At 41.6% G+C, this 11,817-nt stretch overlaps 1 protein-coding gene across 3 annotated transcripts in view; it reads left to right on the plus strand.

Moving 5' to 3' along the window:
• LOC106567798 (GRB2-associated-binding protein 3) overlaps positions 1-10,691 on the plus strand; it is a 33,066-nt gene extending 22,375 nt beyond the window's left edge. For 2 of the 3 annotated variants that reach the window (XM_014137540.2, XM_014137541.2), the window contains exons 4-10: positions 10-497; positions 2,129-2,184; positions 2,395-2,644; positions 3,008-3,098; positions 3,177-3,270; positions 3,655-3,771; positions 8,623-10,691. In XM_014137540.2, the coding sequence (XP_013993015.1) occupies positions 10-497; positions 2,129-2,184; positions 2,395-2,644; positions 3,008-3,098; positions 3,177-3,270; positions 3,655-3,771; positions 8,623-8,739 (1,213 nt within the window). In that variant the 3' untranslated portion in view covers positions 8,740-10,691. The remainder of the gene's footprint in view (positions 1-9; positions 498-2,128; positions 2,185-2,394; positions 2,645-3,007; positions 3,099-3,176; positions 3,271-3,654; positions 3,772-8,622) is intronic. The other variant, XM_014137542.2, reaches the window with a different exon arrangement.
• Positions 10,692-11,817: the final 1,126 nt, after the last annotated feature.

Raw genomic sequence — 11,817 nt, forward strand, 5'->3', positions numbered from 1 at the left:
CTTTTATAGATGCGACAGCTTTTCAAACTCGGAGAGATCTCTGGAACAAAATTCATCAGACACTACTACTGAAGATGTCTTCTCTTCACCCCTCGGCACTGATCCTTCTCCGTCTCCCTTTCCCCATACTGGACCATTTCTGTCCCCCTTCCCTCACACTGGACCATCTTCGTCTCCCTTCCCCCACATTAGGACGCATGACCCCCCTTTCAGCGCACCATGTGGCCCCACGTCAACCTCATCCTCTCCTCGAACACTCCATCGTACACCGGATATCTTCCAGTTTGACAAGCCATACTCTTCTGCCATATTGGAGGCAACTAGTGATGGACTAACTCCCCCTCCTCTACCCCCCAAGCCTGTCCACCTCTCAGAGCACCTCAGAGATGACGGCTCCCACGGGCCTCTGGCAGGAATTAAGCAGCAGCTCACAGGTCAACCTGCACTCATCCCCCGGAGGATCTCTCTGTCAGGCCTGCCAGACCACTTCAGAAGAGGTACAGTATATAACCAGCAGAGTCCTTCAGTCTAGGCCAGGGTTCCCCAACTATGATTATATTTTGCCCCCCAAGTTTTCTGCATTTTTTATTTATTTTTTATTGTTGGACTTAAGACTCCAAAAACACCAGGAAATCAGCTCCAAGTGATTTTAAATTTGGAAATCTGATCCAAAGTATTCCTAAACAAAATAGAGCTATGTATGTGATTGTATTAAAATGTAAGCAAGGTTTGAAATGATTATGTTTTCGTCAAATATTATATCTGTTTCTAGCTTCTTGCGGTCAATTTGCAGTCTCCAAATGTATAATTACACTAAAAGTATGTGGACACTGGCTCGTCGAACATCTCATTCCAAAATCATGGGCATTAATATGGAGTTGGTCCCCACTTTGTTGCTATAACAGTCTCCACTCTTCTGAGAAGAGAAGGCTTTCCATCCAGGCTGTATCACAACTGGCCCTGATTGGGAGTCCCATAGGGCGGCGCACAATTGGCTCAGCGTCGTCCAGGTTTGGCGAGTGTAGGCCGTCATTGAAAATAAGAATTTTTTCTTAACTGACTTGCCTAGTTAAACAAAGGTTAAATAAAAAATATGTGGGAACATTGCTGCGGGGACTTGCTTCCTTTTAGCCACAAAAGCATTATTGTGGTCGGGCAATGATGTTGGGTGATTAGGCCCGCAGTTCCAATTGAAATCCAAAGGGGTTAGATGGGGTTGAGGTCCGGGCTTCGTGCAGGCCAGTCAAGTTCTTCCACACCGATCTCAACAAACCCTTTCTGTATGGCCCTCGCTTTGTGCACGAGGGCATTGTCATGCTGAAACAGGAAAGGGCCTTCCCCAAACTGTTGCCACAAAGTTGGAACCCTAGAATCGTCTAGAATGTCATTGTATGTTGCAGCGTTAAGATTTCCCTTCACTGGAACTAATGGGCCTAGACCGAACCATGAAAAACAGCCCCAGACCATTATTCCTCCTCCACCAAACTATTCCTCCTCCACCAAACGAGGACAGACGATTTTTACGCGCTGCGCACTTTAACACTCGACGGTCCCGTTCTGTGAGATTGTGTGACGTACCACTTTGCAGCTGAGCCGTTGTTGCTCCTAGAAGTTTCCACTTCACAATAACAGCACTTACAGTTGACCGGGGAAGCTCTAGCAGAGCAGAAATGTGACGAACTGACTTGTTGGAAAAGTGGCATCCTATAACGGTGCCACTTTGAAAGTCACTGAGCTCTTCAGTACGGGCCATTCTACTACCAATGTTTGTCTATGGAAATTGCATGGATGTTTGCTCGATTTTATTCACATGTCAGGAACGGTGTGGCTGAAATAGCCGAATCCACTCATTTGAAGGGGTGCCCACATACTGTTTCGGCCCCACGACCATTCACTCAAGAAAAAAATCGGCCCGCGGCTGAATGTAGTTGATGATTTCTGGTCTAGGCCCTTTATACCTGCCGCCACATACTGTATGCTCATCAATGTGGTATATGTAATCAATATAGTCAGCACGTGTATTTATTCTGACCTAACATGTTTCCAACCACACAGTATGCCTGGTGTCATTGTTTCTGTTATATAACATGATAACCACCTTCATTAGTGATATTTCTGTCTTATCTAGGAGACACTGAGGGGACTGCATTGAGGAGCAGGAACAAAAGGCTCAGTCTCAATTTGGTGAGAAAACATGTACTTACAATGGATGAGAACTGAATGTTTTGCACATCATTTTGTCGGATAGTTCACAGCAGGGAATAATTCTTAACTGTCATTGTTTCCTTTTTGAATCTCAAACAACAATATAGGATTTACAAGTGACTTATTACATCATTCTAGGCCATGCTGTAGTACAAATTCCTAAGTTGGTCTGGTCTTGTTGTCTTGTAGCCACATTTCATTGCCACTCAAAGTCCAAACTGCCATGAGGACTCGTACGTGTCCATGGCCTCTCCGCGTGTCTTTGTTGGTGAAGATGTATTGGACGGCTACGTCCCTATGAGCCCCACTCCAATCAGCTTCCTCAAGGCTAATGGCAAAACAGAGGCCCCTCTCGCTCCCACCTCCCTTCCCATTGCAGATCTACCTGGGGATCTAGAACCACCTCCAATCAACAGGGATCTCAAACCACGCAGGAGAGGTAATGAACAAAAAGGAAGTAAAAAAACATGTCTAAAAGGGATACATAATGTATTTAATCCTCATTCGAGCAGTGGGTACTAAGTAGAGGAAGCATAAAAAATGCTTTCATAAGCATGTATTTTGCTGAAAAGCAAAATGAATATGGTTTTTACATTCTATTGAATCTTGTGACTCCCTGTGATAGTCTCCTTTCAGGACAGTATTTCCTGAGTCAACATTTGCAGCATGGCTCTATTTGAAATATTGCTGTTTCAACACAAATGTCCTTTGTTGGGGGAAAAGTACAGCTGATCATTATTGTCCGATAGAGAATTTGAGGGTTGCTTGCCTCACCTCACTATATTGTTTTGCTGGTTCGCAGCACGGCCTCCACCACTGGACCTGAGGGGTCTGTCCACTATCAGAGAATGTCCGACTCATATGCCTTTGATCAGAACCATGACAGAGCCAGGGTGAGACCGAAATTTACTCTCTTCTTCCTGAACTCTCAGCTCTCTTTCTGTCCAAATTCTAAAATGAAAAAAAAGTAGGATTTATTTGTGTGTGTTTGTTTGTGTTGTTCCCAGCAACTCACTGCAAGGAAAACTGGGAATTAAAGGAGACCAAGAAGCCAGCATTCCAATAGTAAAGTTACCTTCTATATTGACATTAAAAATAGTTATACATGCATAGAGTTATGCAATCATCAGCGAGAAGAAAAGTACCCAAGTCAGTTCATAGATAGACTACTTCACTCCCATACCATGAATAATTCAGCTGTTGTGTCTAAAATCTGAGTTCCAAACTGCTTAAAGCAGGGGAATAAAGCTTTGAGCATCATGATTATTTATTCATGTTTGGGGTACCAAGAAAGGCTTAAAATATTACAATTGATATTCACCTGAAACTAGCGATACAACATGAAAAATGTTGAGTATTAGTGAACCATATGACATAACATATTCCGAGATCAAAATATGGATGAATGTGAGGTGAGACTCATTATAACTGAGATTCCTTTAATTTCAGGAGTCAAGGCAACAGTTCTCTACAAACGAGGGAGCCTCCCAGCCATGGCTTAGGAGATCAAACCTTGACTACCTTTCACTGGATTTCAATTCCGCATCCCCCTCTCCTGTGCAAAAGGTAAGCTTGATTGAATAGACAGAGGTCAAATGGTAGGAATGGGTTTGTTTCCAAAGCAAGACATTGATTTGATTTGACCATTTTAAAGACATAAAAATGTTACACCAGGCAACAGATACATATACAGTTGAAGTTGGAAGTTTACATACACTTAGGTTGGAGTCATTAAAACTCGTTTTTCAACCACTCCACAAATGTCTTGTTAACAAACTATAGTTTTGGCAAGTCGGTTAGGACATCTACTTTGTGCATGACACAAGTCATTTTTCCAACAATTGTTTACAGACAGATTATTTCACTTATAATTCACTGTATCACAATTCCAGTGGGCCAGAAGTTTACATACAATAAGTTGACTGTGCCTTTAAGCTTCTGATAGGCTAATTTACATAATTTGAGTCAATTGGAGGTGTACATGTGGATGTATTTCAAAGCCTACCTTCAAACTCAGATACTCTTTCCTTGCCATCATGGGAAAATCAAAAGAAATCAGCCAAGACCTCAGAAAACAAATTGTAGACCTCCACATTTCTGATTCATCCTTGGGAGCAATTTCCAAACGCCTGAAGGTACCACGTTCATCTGTACAAACAATAGTACGCAAGTATAAACACCATGGGACCACGCAGCCGTCATACCACTCAGGAAGGAGACGCGTTCTGTCTCCTAGAGATGAACGTACTTTGATGCGAAAAGTGTGAATACATGCTAGAACAACAGCAAATGACCCTGTGAAGATGCTGGAGGAAACAGGTACAAAAGTATCCATATCCACAGTAAAACGAGTCCTATATCGACATAACATGAAAAGGCGCTCAGCAAGGAAGAAGCCACTGCTCCAAAACCGCCATAAAAAAGCCAGACTACGGTTTGCAACTGCACATGGGGACAAAGATCGTACTTTTTGGAGAAATGTCCTCTGGTCTGATGAAACAAAAATAGAACTGTTTGGCCATAATGACCATCGTTATGTTTGGAGGAAAAAGGGGGAGGCTTGCAAGCCGAAGAACACCATCCCAACCGTGAAGCACGGGGTGGCAGCATCATGTTGTGGGGGTGCTTTGCTGCAGGTGCACTTCACAAAATAGATGGCATCATGAGGCAGGAAAATTATGTGGATATATTGAAGCAACATCTCAAGACATCAGTCAGGAAGTTAAAGCTTGGTCGCAAATGGGTCTTCCAAATGGACAATGACCCCAAGCCTACTTCCAAAGTTGTGGCAAAATGGCTTCAGGACAACAAAGTCAAGGTATTGGAGTGGCCATCACAAAGCCCTTGACCTCAATCCTACAGAATATTTGTGGGCAGAATTGAAAAAGCGTGTGCGAGAAAGGAGGCCTAGAAACCTGACTCAATTACACCAGCTCTGTCAGGAGGAATGGGCCAAAATTCACTCAACTTATTGTGGGAAGCTTGTGGAAGGCTGCCCGAAATGTTTGACCCAAGTTAAACAATTTAAAGACAATGCTACCAAATACTAATTGAGTGTATGTACACTTCTGGCCCACTGGGAATGTGATGAAAGAAATAAAAGCTGAAATAAATCATTTTCTCTACTATTATTCTGACATTTCACATTCTTAAAATAGACTGGTGATCCTAACTGACCTAAAACAGGGAATTTTTACCAGGATTAAATGTCAGGAATTGTGAAAAACTGAGTTTAAATATATTTGCCTAAGGTGTATGTAAACTTCCGACTTCAACTGTACCAAAATTGCCTAGGATAATATACACAAAAAAGTCAAAAGACTTGTTTCCATTGTGGTCCTCTCATTGAATCAATTCAACCATTTAACAGTGTTAAAGTGTTACTTTGAACTGCCACTGGCAGTTTTAAAGGACCTCAAATTACCGTCATCATCCACTGCAATTCCCTATGTTCATTCTATTGTGTGTGGGCATATCAAGAATTTATTCATCTATAGTAATATCACTTTGTCTCTGCATGCTTAATTGATACACATGACAGTTACCAGATTGGTGTCATACATTTTCATTATTGGCACTATGCTCACTCTTATCGTTTAATCTGTAATTGAATGTGCAATGCGCCTGTATCGAGGAAACATTTTTTTTTTTTAAACAACATGATTCCATATGTGTTTTTTCATAGTTTTGATGTCTTCAGTATTATTCTACAACGTAGAAAATAGAAAAAATAAAGAAAAACCGTTGAACGAATAGGTGTGTCCAAACTGGTACTGTATATATGGAGTCGCTAAAGTTTTAAACAAATCAAAATATATTTTATATTTTATATTCTTTAAAGTAGCCACCCTTTGCCTTGATGACAGCTTTGCACACTCTTGGCATTCTCTCAACCACCTTCACCTGGAATGCTTTTCCAACAGTCTTGAAGGAGTTCCCACATATGCTGAGCACTGTTGGCTGCTTATCCTTCACTCTATGGTCCAACTCATCCCAAACCATCTCAATTGGGTTGAGGTTGTGTCACGCCCTGATCTGTTTCACCTGTTCCTGTGATTGTCTCCACCCCCTCCAGGTGTCGCTTATTTTCCGCAGTGTATTTATCCCTGTGTTTCTTGTCTCTCTGTGCCAGTTCATCTTGTATGTTTAGTCAAGTCAACCAGCGTGGTTTTCCCGTACTCCTTTTCTATTCTCTTTTTATGGTCCTCCCGGTTCTGACCCCTGCCTGACTCTGGACTACTTTCCCGCCTGCCCTTCGGTGACTACCCCTTTGGATTAATAAACATTGTAAGACTCCAACCATCTGCCTCCTGTGTCTGCATCTGGGTCTCGCCTTGTGCCTTGATAGGTTGGGTGATTGTGGAGGCCAGGTCATCTGATGCAGCACTCCATCACTCTCCTTCTAGGTCAAATAGCCCTTTCACAGCCTGAAGGTGTGTTGGGTCATTGTCCTGTTGAAAAACAAATCATCGTCCCAGTAAGCGCAAACCAGATAGGATGGCGTATCACTACAGAATGCTGTGGTAGTTAACCCGGCTAGTTAAGTGTGCCTTGAATTCTAAATAAATCACTGACAGTGTCACCTGCAAAGCACCATCACACCTCCTCCTCCATGCTTCACGGTGGGAACTACACATGTGGAAATAATCCGTTCCCCTACTCTGCATCTCAAAGACACAGCGGTTGAAACAAAAAATCTCAAATTTGGACTCATCAGACCAAAGGACAGATTTCCACTGGTCTAATGTCCATTGCTAATGTTTCTTGGCCCAAACAAGTCCCTTCTTATTATTGGTGTCCCTTAGTAGTGGTTTCTTTGCAGCAATTCAACCATGAAGGCCTGATTCACGCAGTCTCCTCTGAACAGTTGATGTTGAGATGTGTCCGTTACTTGAACTCTGTGAAGAATTTATTTGGGTTGCAATCTGAGGAGCAGTTAACTCTAATAAACTTATCCTCTGCAGCAGAGGACCTGTGGCGGTCCTCATGAGAGCCAGTTCATCATAGCGTTTGATGGTTTTTGCGACTGCACTTGAAGGAACTTTCAAAGTTCTTGAAATTTTCTGGATTGACTGAACTTCATGTCTTAAAGTAATGATGAACTGTCATTTCTCTTTGCTTATTTAAGCTGTTCTTGACATATGGACTTGGTCTTTTACCAAATATGTCTATCTTCTGTATACCACCCATACCTTGTCACAACACAATTGATTAGCTTAAACTCATTAAGAAGGAAAGAAATTCAGCAAATTAACTTTTAACAAGGCACACCTGTCAATTGAAATGCATTCCAGGTGACTACCTCATGAAGCTGGTTGAGAGAATGCAAAGCTGTCATCAAGGCAAAGAGTGGCTACTTTGAAGAATCGCAAATAAATGTTTTTGTTTAACACTTTTTTGGTTACTACATGATTCCATATGTTATTTCATAGCTTTGATGTCTTCACTATTATTCTACAATATAGAAAATAGTAAAAAAAAAAAAAGAAGAAAAACCCTTGAATGAGTAGGTGTGACTGGTAATGTAGAAAGTATAGGGCGGCAGCTAACCTAGCGGTTAGAGCATTGAGCCAGTAACAGAAAGATCACTAGTTAGAATCCCGATCGTGCAAGGTGAAAAATCGGCCGATGTGCCTTTGAGCAAGGCACTCAACCCTTGTTAATCCAGGGTCATCGTTGATAATAGCTGGTCGTGACCCCAATCTCTGGGAGTGTGGGACATGCAAAAAACACATTTCCAATTCACACATGAATATTAATACACATGTGAAATAGGACAAATAAGTACAAATGATTGTGTTCTGTATGTGGCATTTTCTTTAAGTGGCACTTTTGCATTGACTCATATGTTAGAAATCAAGCCAAATTATTGGTCTCTTTCACCATCTGAGCAGGGGTGCAGAATAGGTTTTCATTTCAATAGTACTTGAAACCACACATACTGGTCATACCTTAAAACAGTGAACAACATACATATACTGCATGTATCATCTTATTTGTTTGGTTTTATTGGTCCAACTTCCATCTGATTTCAATAGCCCAGAAGTAAACAATACAGTACATTGTGGAATTGGCTCAAATAGCACTTGCAAGGTGTAGTTGTGCCTATTTCCATGGTAATGAAGCTGTGACTCATTGTTTTGGTGATTCACAGCAAAAAGACATAGTGAAAGGAATACTAATGGCTGGAATACAAGCTGGACACTAGTGAGGACATATGACATGAACTATAAGACTGCATTATAGCCACTGAATAACTGACAAAACAGCATCAACTTAAAATTGTTTTCCACGTTATGGAAAGGTGTGAAGTGTCATCTATGTAAGACTGATAGTTCTATTCTGGATACAGGTTTGGATTGAATAATGTCCTTACCTTAGTTTACTGTACACCAACTCTGCTGTGATGTCTTCCAGAAGCCCTTACTTACTGATGAACACAGGGTGGACTATGTGCAGGTGGATGAGAAAAAGACTCAGGCCCTGCAGAACACTAAGATGGAATGGAAGGATGTCCGCCAGTCTAAAGTGTAAATCAGACGGAGAAAAAGTAAGATGGGATAAAACACAAATACTTTCCATTTCACAAAACAAGTGGAGCAAATGCAACATCACATTAAATATATGTCATAACAGATGGTAGCTTATCTCAAAGAGAGCAGTTCTTCTTTCATGTACAAAATAAAAGCACTTTGAAATGTATCAGATATAAACATCTATGAGAGAAGAAAGTAGACGGTGTTGTCAAAAAAGGTTTAAATTACTGGTTTGTAGTTTGGGGCATCAACATTCACTGTAAAAATATCACATCAAAGTTACACTGTGAATGTCACCTTACCATGCACTGTGTCACAATGCTGTTTTTGTATCAAATGTTATGCAATGAAAAGGACATTGCTCATTGCTCATTATTTGCTGAAACAGATTGTATGGATTCTTAATACACAGGAATTCAGGGATGATGTTTTTCTGAGTTTGAGATCATCTTAAACCAAATGAACACGTGTCTAAGTGTTAGCCATGGAATCCTAAAGACAAACATGCATTAATGCTTCTGCCCAGCATATTGCATTTGTTGTTGTTTTTTAAGTTCTGATGCCTTCGATTGGCAGCCAGCAGGAATAGAGCCATGCAATCTGTAGTCATGCACATAGGGAGTGAATGGAGTAGTATCTATCATTCAGAGAACTCATACAGTATCAACAGGATGAAAATCTCAGACCTGATACTGTGTAGGCCTAACAGTACTGTGTTGTTACTGTTTAACAGAAGGCGGGTTTATGCATGCGTCTAACATACATCCTTTGTCCCGACCTTGTCCACATTCTTATTGTGCCCACATTTTCAGACAGGTGTAGATGATTGAAAGATGCATTGTGATCTGATCTTCTTGACCACTTCTGGAGATGGTCAAGGACCCACTGTGTCTGGATATCTTACAAGTGCAGACGGATCTGGACAGTGAAATCATCATTATCCCATCTTCTATAACCATTGACTTATGGAATTATTTTTTTAAATGTATTTTACCTAGTAAGTTAACTGAGAACACATTCTCATTTACAGTAACAATAGTTACAGGGGAGAAGAACGAGACAATTGGAAGCTGGGGATGATTGGGTGGCAATGATGGTATGATTTCCAGATTGGGAATTCAGCCAGGAAACCAGGGTTAACACCCCTACTCTTACAATAAGTCCACAGGATCCTTATTGACCAGAGTCTCAGAACACCTGTTTAACATCCCATCCAATAGACAGCACTCTACACAGGGCAAAGTCCCCAATCACTGCCCTGGGGCATATTTTTTAGACCAGAGGAAATTGTGCCTCCTACTGGCCCTCCAACACCATATGGTCTCCCATCCAGGGACCAACCCTGCTTAACTTCAGAGGCAAGCCAGCAGTGGGATGCAGGGTGGTATGCTGCCAGAATCAATATGTCTTCAAATAAATCATATTGTGAAAGAATGGCTGTCAAATCATTTGCATACAAGGAGGGACCAGGAAATCTGGTCACAATGTGGACACAGTGAATGGATATGAGACGCATTTTAATACCATGTGTAGACATATTTCAGAAAATGTGGGCACAATAAGAATGTGGACAAGATCAGGACAAAGGACGTGTTAGCGCCAGGTATAAACAAAGCTAGATGGTACCGATGACTCGAACCACAATATCCACACCATCTTGATAGGTCAATCTACAGCAGAAAGCACAAATCACTCAGTGTGCCTATCCTAAACTTGGTGAGGGTGAATAACTACCTTACAATGAACGGTCGGCTCACAAATGTTGGGAAAGCCGCAGTCTTAACTAGATGTTTCTACAGATGGAATTGAACCCATTATTTTAGCATAAGCGGTACCAGCTTCAGGTTGTGAGTTTTGTTTTAATGTATGCTTTAACATGTCCGTGTAATGTATGCAAAGATGCACATCTAAGAATGTTTTCATGCTTTAATAAATCACTTTTACCTGAAATACATTTGTTTTCTTTATTAAGTCATCCACAGCTACAGTAGTAGGCTATACTACATCACTGATTAGTGTAATCAACTGAAAGGCTGTTACACACAACCAGCAGGCTACCAAGTCTACCACTTCCCTAACTAGCCAGTTGGGGCCCATAGCGCAATTATACTGTAGCTTTTCCTTGAATTTCTCAGTTTCAAACATCATTTTAATTATGTTTAAAGTCTTCATATAGTCCTTCAACATACATGCAGTGCCTTCGGAAAGTATTCAGACCCCTTGACCTTTTTCACATTTTTTTTTGATCATCAATCTATGCACAATACCCCATAACGACAAATCAAAAAAAGTTTTAGATATTTTTGCTACTTTATTACAAGTAAAAAAAAAATGAAATATCACATTTACATAAGTATTCAGACCCTTTACTCAGTACTTTGTTGAAGCACCTTTTGCAGCAATTACAGCATTGATTATTCTTGGGTATGACGCTACAAGCTTGGCACACCTGTATTTGGGGAGTTTCTCCCATTCTTCTCAGCAGATCCTCTCAAGCTCTGTCAGGTTGGTTGGGGAGCGTCGCTGCACAGCTATTTTCAGGTCTCTCCAGAGAAGTTCGATAGGGTGCACATCATGTCCGGGCTCTGGCTGGGCCACTCAAGGACATACAGACACTTGTCCCAAAGCCACTCCTGCGTTGTCTTGGCTGTGTGCTTAGGGTCATTGCCCTGTTGGAAGGTGAACCTTCGCTCCAGTCTGAGGTCCTGAGCGCTCTGGAGCAGGTTTTCATCAAGGATCCCTCTATATTTTGCTCCGTTCATCTTTCCCCCATCCTTGACTAGTCTCCCAGTCCCTGCCGCTGAAAAACATCCCCACAGCATGATTCTCCCACCACCATGCTTCAGCGTAGGGATGGTGCCAGGTTTCCTCCAGACGTGATGCTTGGCTTCAGGCCAAAGAGTTCAATCTTCGTTTCATCAGACCAGAGAATCTTGTTTCTCATGTCTGAGAGTCTTTAGGCGCCTTTTGGCATACTCCAAGCAGGCTGTGATGTGCCTTTTACTAAGAAGTGGCTTCAGTCTGGCCACTCTATCATAAAGGCCTTATTGGTGGAGTGCTGCAGAGATGGTTGTCC

The sequence above is a fragment of the Salmo salar genome, chromosome ssa13 (genome assembly GCF_905237065.1).
Source record: "Salmo salar chromosome ssa13, Ssal_v3.1, whole genome shotgun sequence".
NCBI lineage: Eukaryota > Metazoa > Chordata > Actinopteri > Salmoniformes > Salmonidae > Salmo > Salmo salar.